At 36.8% G+C, this 18342-nt stretch overlaps 1 protein-coding gene across 1 annotated transcript in view; it reads left to right on the forward strand.

Moving 5' to 3' along the window:
- Positions 1-6319: 6319 nt before the first annotated feature.
- Positions 6320-18342, forward strand: part of LOC124427439 (homeobox protein SIX6-like) — a 47225-nt gene continuing 35202 nt past the window's right edge. The window contains exon 1 of the mRNA XM_046970359.1: positions 6320-7910. Within this exon, the coding sequence (XP_046826315.1) occupies positions 7267-7910 (644 nt within the window). The 5' untranslated portion in view covers positions 6320-7266. The remainder of the gene's footprint in view (positions 7911-18342) is intronic.

The raw sequence follows: 18342 nt of genomic DNA on the forward strand, positions 1-18342 counted from the left end.
TATCCCATTATTTATTTATCCATAAAACTATTTCGAAAGTATATATATAATCTACGAACGATATTAGAAAAATAATATTTATCAAAGAAAAACATCTAATTTGACGATTACCCACGAGGTAAGACGATCTCTCGGAACGAAAAGCAATCCGGTCTAACGCATTTGTACGAAAACCGTACAATACGATAGGCTAAAATGAATCTTCGGGGTTACGAGTACGGTCCCATTAGGAAGCCGTTAAATAATAATGTCGCCATATTAGCCGTAGACACCCTATAGTCCGTACAACCAAAAGAGGATTATCCCACAACGATACGTCTCGCATACTCTTTCTCCCCCTTTTTCCATGCTTTTACAGTAATAGTAGTAGCGACGGCAACAGCAACAGTAGTGGTAACAACAACGGCAACTAGCACGCATAAGTAGTCACGTTCAATGAAAGAGCCGATGTATAACAATGGGAACTTCGACTCGACAACGTTAAACGCGTTCTCCCGTTTTCGATCTCACCGATCTGCGTGGCAACGGTTCTCGAAAAATCAGAATCGATTAGTGAAATGATCGAGATGTTCGGAAATATTTTGATATTGTGAGAATTCAACAAAAAAAAAAAAAAAAAAAAAGAACAAGAAAAAAGAAAAAAAAAAGAAAAAGATAAATAACAAATTGTACGGTATGTGCTCACTGTGCGTACTATGTTGAAAGTAATAAAAGTAAAGGGACAAAAAAAAGAAGGAGCATTGCCGATGTTACTGAGAATTACAAAAATCGGTCGAAAACTAACATGAACCATCGATCAAAGAGCATATAAATGACAAAATATAGACATGTTCGCTAATAAAGTTACGCCTTATCTTCTTATCTTTATCCTTTTTTATATTCTCCACTTCATTCAATAAAAGTCCCAAATTTTTTTATAGTAAACTAAAAATATTCGCAGATATCTATTTATTTTGTGCATATGTTGAAACGAGACATTTAACGAACTCTTCGTTTCCTTTCTCTTTCTCTCTCTCTCTCTCTCTCTCTTTCCCTTTTCAAATCTACTGATTCTACTTCAATTTTCTGTATTGTCTAAGTTGAAAGACAATGAAGTACGTTTTCAAGTACTTGACGCACTTTTATTACAAAAAAAAAAAAAAAAAAAAAAGAAATTCAACATGCATTGTACTTAGATAGAACTTTAAAGTTAAAGATTTAAACTCTTAAAGATCTTTCAACGCTAATGGCGTATCAAATGCGTGAGAAAAAAGTGAATGACGATCATGTCATTGATCGAGAATAAACAAATTCAATGGAATTGACGAAATATCAAACATATTAACGTTCATCAATATTTATCATTCACGAGTATTCAATAAATTTGTATTATTGAATCAGTAAAAATTTGTTGGACAATCTCCTATAGGTATATTCTTTCAAATGAACAATTTCCGTCTTTATCGTGAAATAATTGTAACGTTATTGTAATCCACGAATTTATTTTAACACGATTACAAAAAATATTATATATCGAATGCAAACAAATATCTTTCGTAGAAATGTTTTTGCCTTTCTTTCTTTTCTTCCTCTCTCTATCCATTTATCTATCTATCTATATATCCATCTATCTATCTATCTATCTTCTTTTCGAAACTTTATTTACGTCCTGTAACAACTTTAGCCCGACGAGGTACTCCCAGCCGAAGTAATGCCGTTGCCAGATGAAATTCGATAAGAGAGCTTCGCGTCGCGCATCCACTCGACGCTCGCGTAGATTGTTACACTCGTCTTTGGATAAATGAAGACAAGCATGGCGTGTTCCAAAATGGATGAAGAATTCCTTTTTCTTTAGTTTCCTTGAATAGAAGTAATAAAAAAAAAAGAAAAAAAAAGAAGAAGGAGAAGAAGAAAAAAAGGAAAGAAGAAAGAAAGAAAGAATCTCGTTTCTTATTTTCCAAAGAGAAAGAGAGAGAGAGAGAGAGAGATCAAACTGAGACAGATAAAGTTGAGAGAGTACAAGAGAAATAGAGATAGAGATAGAAATAAAGAAACAGAGAGAGAGAGAGAGAGAGAGAGAGAGAGAGATGAAAAAAGAAGAAACGAAAAAGTAAAATGGCTACCCAGACACGATGGAATCATTTGTCTAGGAAGCGTCCGTTCTCGACAAACACAGGACGAGGCAACACGCAATGGATCGATTCGCGTAATCGAGGGTGAGATGATGGAACGGTGTAATACTCATGGAGCTACCCGTCGCGTTATCGCGACATTTATCTGCGAGACGTTCCATGCCCGATATTCTATTATATCCTACGCCATTGTAATCCATTACTCGTCAGTCCATTCGGCGAACTCGTCTACTCGCGTATTCTCGTTGCCCCTCTTGGCCCTCCAATGTGTCTGTCCGTTACACGAGTTTATTAATCACGCAATATTCCTAAATATCGATGCTGCTCGTTAGAAGGTCGTTAAGTTTTCTCTATATATCTACATCTAGATATCTTACTTCACTGCTATATCGCGATATGATAGATACGAACGAATGAAAAAAAATTTTTTCTCCTTCTCCGAATTATATTTGAAAAGAGAAAAAAAAGAAAGAAAGAAAGAAAGAAAGCAAAGGAAAAAAACAATTCTTAAATCCATTTAAATTAAACTATATCTATAATAATAACAGTAATAATAATAATTATTATAATAATAAAATGAAAAGAAAAAAAAATAGTTCGTATTGCAATACTGGATTGCGTTAATTCGGGGATATGACGAGAATTCTGCATCTATATACACATATATATATATATATATATATATATATATATATATATATATATATATATATATACATGTAGTTACTTGCGTTTTACCATAATTAGGGTCGATGTAACGTAGCTGTCGCTATAATGCGCCGTATAATTTATCTACGAGACATCCGGCGTGTCGATATTCCATTACATCCTACGCCACTGTAATCCATTATTGGTACGTCCACTACTACACGAATGCGAACGCGAGCGTTGCTATTTATTCACCGCGTCGCTATTATTAATCCCATAATTATTCGCGTAATATAGACAAATATACAGAAGGACGAAGGTCATTAATAGCTTACGATAATGCGAGATCAACGTTATTTATGCATCGGCGCGTCTCTGCCAATGTAATTGCATTTTATATAATTTAATGACAAACGTTAATGAAATTATTACTCGATTTTCGGACGCGTATCGATGAGATTACCGTTGTTAAAATTAGACTAGCTAAACGTTTCTCTCTCTCTCTCCCTCTCTCTCTCTCTCTCCCTCTCTCTCTCTCTCTCTCTCTCTCTCTCTTCCAAAGAAATAACTAGATGAGATTTTGTAATACTAATTTCTTTCCTTTTTCGTTCCTTAATAAAAATAAAACCATGATGAATATTTAACCTCCCTATTTTGTTAAACTGACATTTTTATTTTCTTCGCTGGAACAATATGGTAAAAGAGAATCTTTTATCTTCATCTTACCTTAATACCCACAATCCATAATCTTCAAAAATATCGTGGGAATTACCCAGGTTTTGTACTTTTCTACCTTTTAAAGTACATCTTTAAGGCTTACAAGTGGTAAGAAACATGTGTTTTGGATTGCCTCTTCTTATCCCTTTTGGCCGAAAGAATATTTAATTATTTTCTTTTAAACCATTGTGAAAGAATTCAGAAGATTTAATTGGATGTTATATATATATATATTTAAGGAATTAAAAAGATATAATTAGTAGATTAAAAACGAAGTATAAAAATATATAAAAGAAAAATTGTTATATGACACTTTATTGCACAAAATGTATCCTATATGTGTATATAGATATATTTATAGATACATATGTAATACTATCTACATATAAATAAACAATAGTATATAATACTTACATTCAAAGTTATTAATTTTACTATGATATTTTCACATTATGAATAATTATAAATTCTCAAAAATCATCATTATCACTGAACAAAATGATTCATTTACGTATATAATATATGAAAACAATTTACAATTCAATGATTTACATCGGATACGTATTTATTACGAGTATGTCTTTCTAAAAACTCATAAACCTTTCGTTATAATCCGATTTGACCGGTACCAGTCTAACAAAAAGATCGATGAATGAAACGCAATGGAGACAGATCGATAAAAATACACAAGGAAGGTGAATTTTTTTCCATTGGATTTTTCTCTTTATCCTTCTTTTTCTTTTTTTTTGGATTTTCGTCTCTTTTCTTTTTGGTATTATTTTTTGTTTATTATTATTTTGTTCTCTTTCTCTCTCTCTCTTTCTCTCTGTTGCTTTCCAAATCACGTGTAACACACTGTAATTCCACAGTAATTCCAAACAAAATCTCTGCCGTTGATCGATCGGCACAGAGTTCTGAATTTTTCTTTTCAAATCCACAAGCCAGTCCGTCGTTCCTTTTATCGGATCAGTCGTAGCTTTGATATAAAATGTCAGAGGCATCTCTCTCTCTCTCTCTCTTTCTCTCTCTATTCTCCTCTGCTCACTATTTCTATGTAGAACCGAAAGTAGATACGAGAAGTGGCGAAGTGCGAAGTTATAATGGCCGTACGAAAAAGTTAAGAGCATTACGTCGCATAAGTCTAGTCCTCTCCCCTCGGTCCCCCAACCACGAGTGATTTGCATTTTTTACTTGAAGAAGAGAGAATTTTCATATTCCTTCCCGCCTCTCTTCTCTCTCTTTCGCTCTCTCTCTCTCTCTCTCTTTCTCTCTCTCTGTTTCCACCTTTATACTTTAGTTTGTGAACCATACGAGTGATCGTATAATGGTTGTTATATAGGAAAGAGTTAGTTTTGAAATGGGAATATTTATCGTGAGACCCGTAGAGCCACTAGCACCATAGAGAGCGGTGGCTGTGCGTCGTTCGATAAAACGGAGACGCCTTCGGCGCCGTCGCGCGTCCTCTTCGCGTTCTCGCTCGAGCACGTACAACATATGTACTTACTTATGTATATATATATATATATACATACATATATATATATATATCATCTACATATGCATGTATCCATGTAGGTGGAATCCTGTCCTTCTTTTCCAAATGGAAATACGAGTCGTGAATAAGCGTCAAAGCCTTAATATTCCCGGTGAGCGGTTGTTCCAAAGATAAAAAGAACGAACGGGTAAGAGAAAAAGGAGAGAAACGGAGAGAGAGAGAGAGAGAGAGAAAAAAAACGGAGAGGTGGGAAGAACGGAGAGAAAGAGAGAGAGAGAGAGAGAAAGCGAGCCAATCGCATGCACCTACATCCGAGCTGTCATCATCGTTCGCGATAAGAGCAAAGAGCAAAGTGGCTGTCAACGAGACAAACGAGCCCACATCGATAGGACTCTTGGTAGTGATCGATACATGAACAAAAAGAGCGAGTAATCATTGTAGAAAGAAATAAAAAGAGAGAGAGACAGAGAGAGAGAGAGAGAGAGAGAGAGAGAGAGAGAGAGAGTGAAAAAAAGATAGATGAATAAAGAGAGAGAGAGAGAGATGAATAAAAAGAGAGAGAGAGAGAGATAGAAGACTCCAGGAGCCAAAGCCACCAAAAATCCTGTCAACTTTATCCCGCTATCGAAGATCCTGAGCTCTCGGTCCCTCTCTTTCTCTCCGGCAAAGTTGGCTCGGCGAAAGATCACACTAACAGAAGCGACGCAGTGGTAACGGGAGCGGGAAGAGCTCGAGGGATCATGCTGGTCTCTCTGCCCCTCCACGTTTCGCTTCCACGATCTCCGTCCTACTTTCCGCACCGAGCATCGATCCTACTCTTCTCCTCTCTCTCTCTCTCTCTCTTCCTATCACTCTTGTTCTTTCTCACTCTATTTCTCTCTCTCTCTCTCTCTCTCTCTCTATCTGTCTCTCTCTTTCTCTTTCTCTATCATACTTGCTGGTAGGTATATGCGGTTGCAAAAGAGAGGGGGCGTGAGTACAACACCGCGAATAGTATAGGTGGGATAAAGGGGGTGGCTTGGTGGGGAGGTGCAGGAAAGTCACGTGGAAGGGATAATTAAACTGACACAAGCGTACCGTTCTGACACGACGTTACGGAAGGACGAAGAAAGGTTACCATGACTACGTGGATGGGATCCGGCCAATCCTGATCTTCCTCGTAGGCGTGGCCTCTACATTGGCCACCGAAAGCCCTCTCTCTTTCTCTCTCCCTCTCTAAACTAGTCGCTCGAATCCTACCCCTCCCCTCTGGTTCTATACCGATGGTAGGGAGTAGGAAGGAGAGAGAGAGAGAAATAATGGAGGGGGAGAAACCTTAGTTAGAGTGAGAAAAACATAGAGAAGAAAGGTAGAGGTAGGTCGCTACGAACTGCCGGTACTACCCGATTCCAACGGGCGCGTACAAACGTATCATGCTGGGTAGGGCCGGTGCCGAGATGCCGGCTTGTAAACGAAACCAGTTTGCTATCCGATACGATCCAGGCAACAGCGGCCTCGCGCGATATATCCACGAGCGAAGATCGCTGGTACCAACGAGGATCCGCACTCTCGGTGAGAGAGGCACCAGAATGTGGGGATAGGAGGAAATCACCTGACATCGGGGACATAAGAGAACGCGAAGTCCTCGAGAAGATCCAGCTATAACGAGACATTTCTTCGGGAATCGAAAAGCACCTAAGATCGGGAACGTCATTGCTCCTTTAACGTTGAGACTTCTCGTTTTGTTGTTTAACTCTACGTCAAATAGTGAAAGAATATTTCAATACTTTCCAAGGGTTTCTTCGAATTGTTGCCTGGATCATTCGCGTTTCGAAAAGGAAGAGAAAACGAAATAAAAAAAAAAAAAAAAAAAAAAAAAAAAATAGAAGAAAAGTCGATCGAGGGGAGACATTATATATAATACGTTGGTTTTTCTTGATTGTGTAAGATAGTGTAATTTAGTGGACTGTCCAGTGACGAACAAAATCGTTAACAGATGATAAATAGACGAGATATAATGGCCTTTATCGAGCCTCAGTGAAATATTGTTTCTAATCTTGTTCGAGATTTGAATGATATGAGACTACTGTCATGAAAGGCACGAAAAGAAAGTACAAATCGGAACGGCGGGAATCTTGAGACAATGATGAAGGTGATAACAACATCGATGCTCTGAAAAAGGGAAAACAAGAAAAAAGAAATAAAAAAAAAACCCCTAAGAAAAAAGTTAACAGAAGAAAATTAAAAAATAAAAGAACACTCTGAGACAACGTTTCGTTGGTATAAACGGTTCGTGAAACATTCGGGCTCGTCGAGATGTCGGCAGTAGCACCAGCTGGAACCGGTGCTACGGCGCCAACAACAAACGGCCCGATTGTTCCCGCTCCGGTTTTTGCCTTACCGACGTTGTCCTTCACCGTCGGCCAGGTTGCAACGGTTTGCGAAACGTTGGAAGAGAGTGGGGACATCGAAAGATTGGCTAGGTTCCTTTGGAGCCTTCCCGTTGCCCATCCTAATATCCAAGAATTGAATCAGAGCGAAGCAGTACTCAGAGCCCGTGCGATAGTTGCCTTTCATTCGGGACATTACAGAGAACTCTATAATATCTTAGAAAGACATAAATTCACCAAGGATTCGCACGGTAAACTTCAAGCCATGTGGCTTGAAGCACATTATCAAGAAGCTGAGAAACTTCGTGGTAGACCTCTCGGCCCTGTTGACAAGTACAGAGTAAGAAAGAAATTTCCATTGCCAAGAACGATTTGGGACGGCGAACAAAAGACTCATTGCTTCAAAGAGAGAACTAGATCGTTGCTAAGGGAATGGTACCTTCAGGATCCTTATCCGAATCCTGGAAAGAAGAGAGAACTTGCTGCTGCAACTGGCCTAACACCGACCCAGGTTGGTAATTGGTTCAAAAACCGAAGGCAGAGGGATCGTGCTGCTGCAGCGAAGAACAGGTATACGTAAATCAATTTTGTTTCTCTTCTTCTTTTCCTTTTTTCTTGTTTTCTATTTTATTTTTTATCGTCCGTGCTAATTTATTTTTAGATTTAAATTAGGAAGTTATTAGACTTTTTTTTAAAGAGACATTATATTTCTTTTAAAATAAAATATAATTGGTTATATAAATCTATAGGACTCGATCGAATGATCGAGCCGTCTTTAAAGCGATGTGTTTATTAAATAAATAACAAATGGCTACATATATATATATATATATATATATATATTCTTTAAATAAATAAATCATTCAACGATCATTAAAATCGAACTTTGAATGACACCATTGATTATTAAACGAAACGATCTCTTCATCCAATTCTTTATCTTTCTCTTTCTTTCTTTTTTCTTTCTCTCGGTCGCTCTCTCGCCCGGTCGCTCCTTCTCTCTGTTACTTCCGAGAGCAACGAAGAAAATAATCTTCTTCTTTGAGATAAAGTCTATAGTGGTTGTTCGCGTGCATGACGCGAAAGATTTGTTCATTAAGTAGCGTTTAATGGAAGTTAATCGCGAAACGATTAGTGGTTTAGGTCCCTTTAGCCAGATTGTTGGTACTGTGTCGTCGACAAACGAGCCTTTGTGCCCGCCCCAAGGTCCCCGTTTCAAGGGTCGCGTAATTTCATTTTGACGTCCGACGGAGGGTCGCTGCCGTCGGGCGAACAACGATTTTCGAATTACGTCTTTCAAATTGTATTTCAACGTTGTTTTCTCTCTCTCTCTTTCTCTTTCTCTTTCTCTTTCTCTCTCTCTTTCCCGAGATGGCTTCTACGTACGACTGTTCGACGTCGAGATAATATTCAAATCGTTTTCTGACGCACGACAACCCTCGTCGTCTCGTCCTTCGATAAAGTAGAAAATAAACGAATCGAAACGATTATATGAGATCTTTTTTTTTCTCTTGAAAATCGTTCAAACGTCTTAGCTATTTTTTTTTACTTTTTGGGAACTAATTTATTATTCCTAATCTATTGATTATTTTCTATTTTTCTTTTTCTTCTTGATCTATTGTCATTTCAATAAATGACAAATGTCATTCAATGAACAACAACTGCCAACACCAAACACTTTCCTTGTAGAAAAAAAAAAATTTCGGATGGATATTTCCCGTGAGTTCAACGATTACTATGAAAATTTCTCTATGTCATGTACATATTTTTATTTTTATTACTTTTTACGTGAATAAGATCGTAAAATTTTAAATGTAATTCAACATATCAAATCCGTCATGATTTGTTAATTATCGATGGATAATTTCAAGACTGTTGTAGGAGAAAGAGAGGGGGGAGAGAGGGGGGGAGAGAGGGAGAGAGAGAGAGAGAGAGAAGAAAAAATAAAAAAGAAAAAGAAAAAAGAATGAAAAGGAGATATAAATAAAAATAAATTGCAGACAAGACCGTTAGGATTATATTTATTACGGTAATATCCCAGGTGTTTGTATTATATTGTCGTTTGTCATTCAATAAATGGACATCATAAAATACTTCCCTCGTAGAAAAGAAAATTTCGGCTAGGTATATCCCGTGGGTTCAACGATTACTATGAAAATCTCTTTACTTCATGTACATCGGAAATTCGTTAAAAAGAAAAAAATCTTGTGGCAAAACAATTATATATATTTTGTCATATTTGATTTATGAAACTTTTTCGAAAATAACAATTTCTCTTTTGTTATAAGAAAAATTTTATGTTTCTCTTTCGCTTGCTTTATATTCACCGAAAAACATTGTTTTCTTTTCTGGTTTGTTTTATTTTTTATTTTCTTTTTATTTATCTCTTCCTTTCTCTCTTTTTTTTTTACTACTTTGTTTATTTTTTCTTTTATTTATTTTTTTTTTTTTTTAATGTCAAAATCTTTCTCAATCGTCCTTTTTTTCACCGACGGCTTGAAAACAACATAACGTAGTAAATAAGAAATAAATTAATTTATGTGAGACTACATATCTTAAAACATTCGTTTCAAATCGCCAACTAATAATATATCCGGATAGAGTTTATTAAAAATAAACGTGATTTAAATTGCATAATTATATTAAAAAGAATAATAGAAATCTTAAATCTAATGGAAGTATTGGATTGAAGGAAAAAGACTATGTGACTAAGAAATTTATTTGTCAATCGTTTCTCAACGATTAATTGTTGCGTTGCCGACGTAAACAGAAGAAAAAACGTTTGAGGGATAGCTCAGTGACAATTACCGGTGACCAGTCATGCCGATGAATTTATTAAATATGACGAACAAATGACGATATGCCTAATAAAAGTCTAGAACTTGATAATGACAATCTAACTTAATATATATATATCGTTAAAGAATCGAGTCACGTATTTTTCTCTCTCTCCTTCCCTTCCTCCCACCCACCCCTCCCTCTCCCTCACTCTCTCTCTCTCTCTTTTACTCTTTGTCTCTATGTAAAATTCGTCGAATGTGCATACACTTGCATCGAAAGTTACAACTACGACCCATATCTGTCGCCATGCGCGCTCGTCTATAATTATTGCGCTCTGAATGAAGTCATTAATAGTCATTATCTACGTCTACGGTGTAATTGATATATCGTTAACGGTCGACGATCGTCCAGGCATACTGGTCTAATTGATTTTGATGAGCTCCTGCAATCGGTAAGATTACACGTTTGAAGTTCAACTACGTCTTTAAACAGTATCAATGTTTAACGTATTAAACATGATAGAAATTACAATCAGAATAATCTATACTATTGATTAAGTGTTCAATTATTCGTTGATATGTAGATATATAAATAGATATATATAGTTGTTCATTTAGATATTTTATGGAAATAATAGAAGAGGAAATATCAATGTTAGATATCTAGAAATACAATGGTTAGATATCTATCATCAATGACGTAAAAGATGTTCTTCTATGTTCCTGGATCAAGGCCACGTTTACTTATAGATAAACCAATGCACCTTCGTACGTATTCATATACGTACGGTGTATCAACGTCGACGAAAAGCTTCTCTCAAACGGAAGAAAGAAAGAAAGAAAGAAAGAAAAAAGAAAGAAAAAAGGAGAGAGAGAGAGAGAGAGAGAGAGAGAAAAGATGCACAGTTTCCTTCAGAAGCATCGATTCGCGTATAGATATTCCAAAGTCTCGACGTCTCGTCCTTTTCCGATTTCTCTTTTATATTTCCATCCTTATTCTTTCGTACAATCTACATATCCATCGTGACCTCTCAACGTCAATTCAAAATTCTTTGAATTCCACTGTCCAGTTCGCGAAAACCTGACGATGAATAAAAAACAATATGACAATATTATATAATACATTAATATGAAACGGATATATATATATATATATATATATATTAATATCCTTCGTCAAAGTTAAAGCTTTACAATTTCATTGAAATCAATGATATTCGAGAAAATATGAAAATGATCGCATTCAATATTTTTACTTTCTTTATTATCTAAATGCAAAAACTCTATATTTATTTTTATGATATTTTTTTATAAAGAAATCCTTGTAATAGAAAATTTTAATAGAAACTTAGAAACAGAAGAATAAGAAATTTCTCTCTCTCTTTCCCCCCCCCTCTCTCTCGTTTTCTTTCATTATCAAAACGCGTACTATATATTGCAGTTGTCGTCATCGTCTGGGGTAGGTAGAGCAGATAGTATTATATATAGATAGAGTGCAGTATCCGCCCCGAGGATCCTACAAGGTCCTTTCAGAAATGTCGATCCGCATACTGGCAAGCTCGCGGTATATTTTCGCGGTCCAGCGAGCGAGTTATTCAATATGCTCAACCCCAAAAGCCCTGGAGCCATCTCCGTGCTTGCACGTTCTACTCGTTCGCACACCTTTGAATATCCAAGCGTGTAAGAATTCGCATACACGCACTCTCTATATCGTAATATACATATAATACATATTATATATTACACATATTATATGTATGTATATATACATATACATTTATTCGGTCCACGTTAGGTCACATTCTACGCTTTTACAAAGAACGAACTTGTATAATGTGTAAACCGAAGTTCCGTCGCAGTCAGGAAGTTAATGTAAATGTTAAGAGGAATAATTCATAAGGTACCTAATTCATAAAGATCGTTATTAATCTATCGAAGATCTCGACTTTCCATTGAATAATATTTGTGTGCGCGCTTATGTGAATTTCTTTATATCTCTCAAAAAAAAAAAAAAAAAAAAAAAACCACAAAATAATAATACATATATTTATACATATATCTTTTTTTTTTTGTAAAACGTTTATCGTAAGATGAAAAGAGAATCGACTAAATCGTTGTAGTTGCCGTGCAAAAGGTAACTGTGAAAAAAAAGCTTCAATTCGTAAATATTCGATTCGATAGGAAGGCTCCTTACGTAGGAAGGAGACGAGAGAAAACAAGAGGGGTTTTGCTTGAGGGTGCGTGTTAGAAGGGTGGGGATAACCACCACGGAAACCCTCGCGTTCTCTTCGGGGTAGCTTTAGTCGTCGAATGCGTATAGAGTCATATGTATATATATAGATATATATATATATATATATATATATATATATACATATATATATACATACACACATATACGCACGCGCACGCACATTCACGTTGGCGCTCGTACGCCCTTACTTCGTCTTCTCCACCTCCGACGAGTTATCAGATTTTGATAAAGTCCCGGGTGTATTAGAGAGCTACGCTGTTTGCGTTTCTACGCAGATCCTGTCTGGCTGGCACCTTCTCGTATATTTCCATCCACCCCATCCCATACCTCTTGTTCTTCCATCAGCATCTTCGCTCTTTCGTTCGTTCATTCGTTCATTCGTTCGTACGTACCTACGTACGTCTTCCTTTTTCCATCATCACGAACCTTACCACGACATCCTTCGTAAAAAAAAAAAAAGAAAGAAAAAAGGAAAAAGAGAAGCGAAACAATTTAATACGGAAAGCGAGGACAAATATTTTTCCTCCTTCTTATATGATTCTTTTCATTTTTCTCTTTTTTTGTTTTTTCTTTTCTCTTTATTTTTTTCATTTCCTGTTCCATGGAACCTACATTAAATTCTTTCCCTGGGCACTTTACTTCCTTAATACTCTTAACGCTTTTCCTTCAATTTTGCTCCCTCACTCGTAAGAGACGGTCAATCGATCGTAACAATCTTGACGCGTGAGATTTTATTTATTATTATGTATAATACTTATAGCTTTTGTTATGAGAAACAGACGTTTGGTGCGTTCGATGATGAAGACGAAAAAAGAAATGAAAGAATAAAAAAGAAAAAAGAAGAGGAAAAAAAAAGGATGAAAGAAAAAAAAAAGAAATAATAATAATAATAAGAAGAAGAAGAAGAAGAAGAAAAAGAAATTCCTTTTACGACACGGATCATTCATTCATTCAGACACACACGGTACCTTTTACGATAGACATTCAAGCACTTATTTACTAGATTCAAACCGGACCGTTCCCGTATTCTATTCGTGTCTGGTTTGATGAAAAATCGTAATTCGTCTCGTGTCGTTAAAAATGATAATGGCCAAGGCAAGATTTCTCCAAAGATTTTGCGATTAACGTCCGTTTTCATGATTTATGTCCTATACCGTGGATCTTACAACGATGAGAGAAGCTCTCCTCAAAGCTTTCGAATCATTACCGCGTCTACGAGCCTTCCGGTACCTTCTTCGAGTCACGGTCAAGTGTCACTCAGAGGACACCTCCGTTATCTTGATGACCTTAAACGAGAAAGGAGTATACAGAAGACGTGCGAATGTCATCGTCGTTACGCAATCTTTCGTCTTTGCGAAAAACGCATTCTTCTCTCTCTCTCTCTCTCTTTCTCTTTCTATCTTTCTCTTTTTAACGACTCCTAGATGGGACAAAGTTCTTCCGTGTATGCAATTGCAGATGAACGACGACTGTACGACAAGGAGAATTCAGTTGTTAAAGGAAAAGAAAAAAAAAGAAAAGAAAAGAAAGGAAAGGAAAAAAAAATAAAGGGGAAAAAAAGGGAAAAAACTAAAATATTACTATAATCGAGATGAATAGAGAACCCCGTTGACACATTATTTCTCACATATACAGATAGATAGATGGATAGATAGATAGATGGATAGATGGATAGATACATAATTTTCTCTAACGAAATTATACCGCATTTACTTACTGCAATAAACCTTTTATTCGCATAATCAAAACTTATAACTCGAAAGTTTACATTCCCTTCGAATGATTTATTTATTTCAAATGATTTTTTCTTTATCATAGATCTATGTTAGAACGATCGTGTATGAGTGTATATGTAATTTGTGCAGAAGTAAATTCAAAGTCGAGTGAATCGTTTAATCGCGCATCAGAGAAATTGTATTTCGAAACGTTAGTCATCGAGACTAGTGGAGACGCGTTCAACTGTATTAGTCGGGATAATGACTGAAGAGTAGATACATTCGAGAGAGAGAGAGAGAGAGAGATCGAGAATAAAAGAGAGAGCGCGCGCAAGAAAGAAAGATAGAAAGAGAAAGAGAGAGAGAGAGAGATTGCCAAAAGCCGAAGCTAGCAAAAGAAAAGACGTACGAGTTGGTAGGATCGACGCGCGAAGAGCGAAGACAAAGGCAATGATTAATTCCACGTTGGATGTCGAGGATCATTAGCGGCAGACTGCCATGACACCTGCTCGCACGAGCCCTTCGTGATAGATTACAGGGGCCCAACAGTCAAGGAAAGAGAAAGAGAGTGAGAGTGAGAGTGAGAGAGAGAGAGAGAGAGAGAGAGAGAAAGAGAGAAAGAGAGAGAGAGAGAGAGAGAGAGAGAGAGATTGAGATTGAGAGAAAGAGAGGAAGAATCTCACATTGGATCGTCCAAGCCGGATTACTAATGATTCCGTATTTCGACGTTTCTGAACGATATTCAGGAAGCGATGAAAAAGAACTCTAACACGAAGAGTAGTAGGTATGTACTACTCTACGACTTCGCGTTCAGGGTGGCCAAGGGAATTCGCGTGGCAGCTTTTTGTCAAAAGATTGTCACGACGTAACGTGATTGATGGGCTTTCTGCTACTTTTGGTAGAACGTTTTGCGGCAAACCAATGAGAGAAAGAGAGATAGAGGACACAGTGTGTAAGAGAAAAAGAAAGAAAGAGAGAGAGAGAGAGAGAGAGAGAGAGAGAGAGAGAGAGAGAGAGAAAGACCAGATAACTATCGCTTGAATTCGTCCTCGGTTTTAGGAGAGAAGAGACCGCTCTGGGAAAAACGATAAATTAATAAGGCCCAAAATCGTCAGGGTGTGATCGGTTGTTCGCGTGAAACGAGGAACCATCTAAAGAGGGGAGGGAGAAAAAAAGAAAAAATAAAAATAAAGAAAGATAGCACTGTCTCTCTCGAAACGATTTTGGATCGGAAGAAACGGTTGCATCATCATCATCATCATCATCATCATCATCATCATCATTATTATTATCATCATCATCATCATCATTATCATTATCATCATTGGGACGATTCTCTAATTGAATTTGTCATATCCAACATTTTTCAAAAACTTTTATTACCGATGTTCCGTCAGGGAGTCGAATTTATCGATACGTCTCATTGAAAATAATTTGTCTTTTTTTCGTATTTTCTTTTTTTTTTTTTTTTTATTTTTGTTACTTCCATGCCGAAGATAAAAAAAAAATTCTTTTTCTTTTATAGAAAATACAGAGTAGACTATACGGGTCTCGTATTACAATTCGTGTTATACGAGTTCAATAAGTAATACAATTTCAATATTATCGTATTTCCAACATATATTATGTTGTGTCCTATTAACATCAGATATTTCAAAATGTTCAAATTAGATGTTACGTACGATTGTATACCATTGTATGTACATAGTTGTTATATAAATCGTAACGATAGATCAAATACAATGTCAATACGACTGACAAAAACAAAAGTTTCGACTCTTTCCGACTCTATCATCATCTGTATTAGAAATATTTTGATCAATTAGAAATATTTTAAATAATTATATTATATCTATTAAATATGTGTATTTATATATCCGATATGAATAGATATTGTGAACGTACAAATGACAAATTTCTATTTTCGTTCTATACAAATATCGTGTTATATTATACAGGATCTATTAGTAATTGGGCATACGTTTCTGAAAGATTTTGAATGAAAGAAAAAGAAAGGAAGATGAGTTAGTGGAAGTTGGAGGAAGAAGAGGAAGAAGAGGAAGAGGAGGAAAAGAAGAAGGAGGAGGAGGAGGAGAAGGAGGAAAGAGGAAGGAAGGAAGGAAGTAACAGAAATAGGTAATTGATGTGCGTGGGGCAGCTGTCACTTATTTCCGCGACTATCGCTTTTTGTTTCATGACGAGAAAAGAGAAAGAGAGAAAGAGAAAGAGAGAAAGAGAGAAAGAGAGAAAGAGAGAAAGAGAGAAAGAGAAAGAGAGAGAAAGAGAGAGAAAGAGAGAGCCCGGTGGCTGTTTTCACGGGATCGCCATGGGGGTTCCCCTCTCTGATCTAGCACATACATATCTCGCGTATTAGATCGTTCGCGCGAGTTGCTTCTTAATACATACGTGTGTATCTACGTGCGTGTATATGCGTGCGAGTTAGCAACTTAGTAGAAAGGGACAGAAGGAGAAAAAATATTAGGGCGAGATATTGGACCACAAGTTACTAATTCGTTCGGTGATATCGATTCTGGTCTCGAAATCGCTCGGTGACGTGCAACGAACAATTTCTCTCACATTTTACCTCTCTCCCTTTTCCTATCCAACAGTCAATACTCTTCTTCTATTCTATCGTTTACTATCGAATGCTGATCCTTTGTCCTTACCTTATTGATAAATAGAGAGAGAGAGAGAGAGAGAGAGAGAGAGAGAGAGAGAAAGAAAGAGAGAGTAATATGTGCCAACGACACACATCGTTTACCGAACCGATTCTCTCATCACGCCCACTTTCGTGCCCGATACCTATGTATGCTCCAAAGAGATCGTTTATTATTACTATCATTATTATTTTATTATTATTATTATTATTATTATTGTTATTATTATTATTTGCTCGATGCACGAGATATTTTTCATAAGTTATTTTCGATGAATCGGTGGATAATTTTTTTTTGTACTTCATCTTTCTTTTTTTTTCTTTTTTCTTTGTTAATTACTATCCTCAAAAAAGAATCCTATCGAGAGTGTTAAAAGAAAGTCAAAGGTGTCCTAAGTTGGCAGGCCTATCCATTTCTACTATCCCTTTTGTTTCCATCCCGAAAGATGATGCCATAAGAAGAAAGAGAAATAGACGGACAAATATATATATATATATATATATATATATATATATATATATATATATATATATGTATAGAGAGAGAGAGAGAGATAGATTTAGTAGGATGGTAGTTAGATCATCGATCGCCAACGATCGTTAATCGTAGAGACATAGTAATTGCCGCTCATTAGGGGGCTAAAGGAGCGTATTATGTGGCTTGAAAAGAAGAACGTTCAGGCGAGAGAAGAGATGCTGATGGTTAAGGTGGTAAAGATAGAGGTGATGGGAGAAGAAGGAAGAGGAAGAAGTGGAGGAGGAGGAGGAGCAGGAGCAAAAGAAGGAGGAGGAGGAAAAGGAGGAGAAGGAAGAAGAAGAAGAAAAAGAAGAAGGTGAGGTGAAGTGAAGTGAGGAGAGGTGAAGTGAGGTGAAGTGAGGTGAGGTGAGGTGAGGTGAGGTGAGGTGAGGTGAGGTGAGGTGAGGTGAGGTGAGGTGAGGTGAGGTGAGGTGAGGTGAGGTGATATGAGGTGAGGTGGTGGAAAAAAGAGAGTTCGAGGGAGGGACTCTAGAAGGCGTTGAAAAGAGTACTCGAGGTATATATATATGTGTGTGTGTGTGTGTGTGTGTGTGTGTGTGTGTGTGTGTGTGTGTGTGTGTGTGTGTGTGAAGGGGCTCATGAGGTAACCGATACTCTTCGCAACGCTGCTTTGTTCCGTAGCTGGAAATGAAATATAGCGATGAAACGCCATCTCTTAGGGCTCCTCCCTTTCCTCCGAGAGTACTTACGCGCGCGGTACACGCGGTTGCACTCACTCACTCACGCGTTCTTTCGAAAATGGCTTTGCGTGACCGAGGTACCTACAAACAGGTGTTATTAGTCGTTCTACGTTTAATCTTCACGAATTATGTCTTAGCTGTTAATACTTAAAATTCCATCTAATAAAGATATAAAGATACACGAGGAATCTCTTTTCTTTTCATTTCTTGAACAACTCTTTCTCATCACATCTCATCTCAATCTACCCCATCCTTTGCCCACCCTCTATTAACGAGTAAATTCTTTTGCGAGCGAAAAAAAAAGAAAAAAAAAATCCGAACGACGAATGGAACGACGTGTATATTTTTATAACACGACTGACGTGATGTTCGTTAATTC

This window comes from Vespa crabro, chromosome 10, assembly GCF_910589235.1.
Source record: "Vespa crabro chromosome 10, iyVesCrab1.2, whole genome shotgun sequence".
Lineage (NCBI taxonomy): Eukaryota > Metazoa > Arthropoda > Insecta > Hymenoptera > Vespidae > Vespa > Vespa crabro.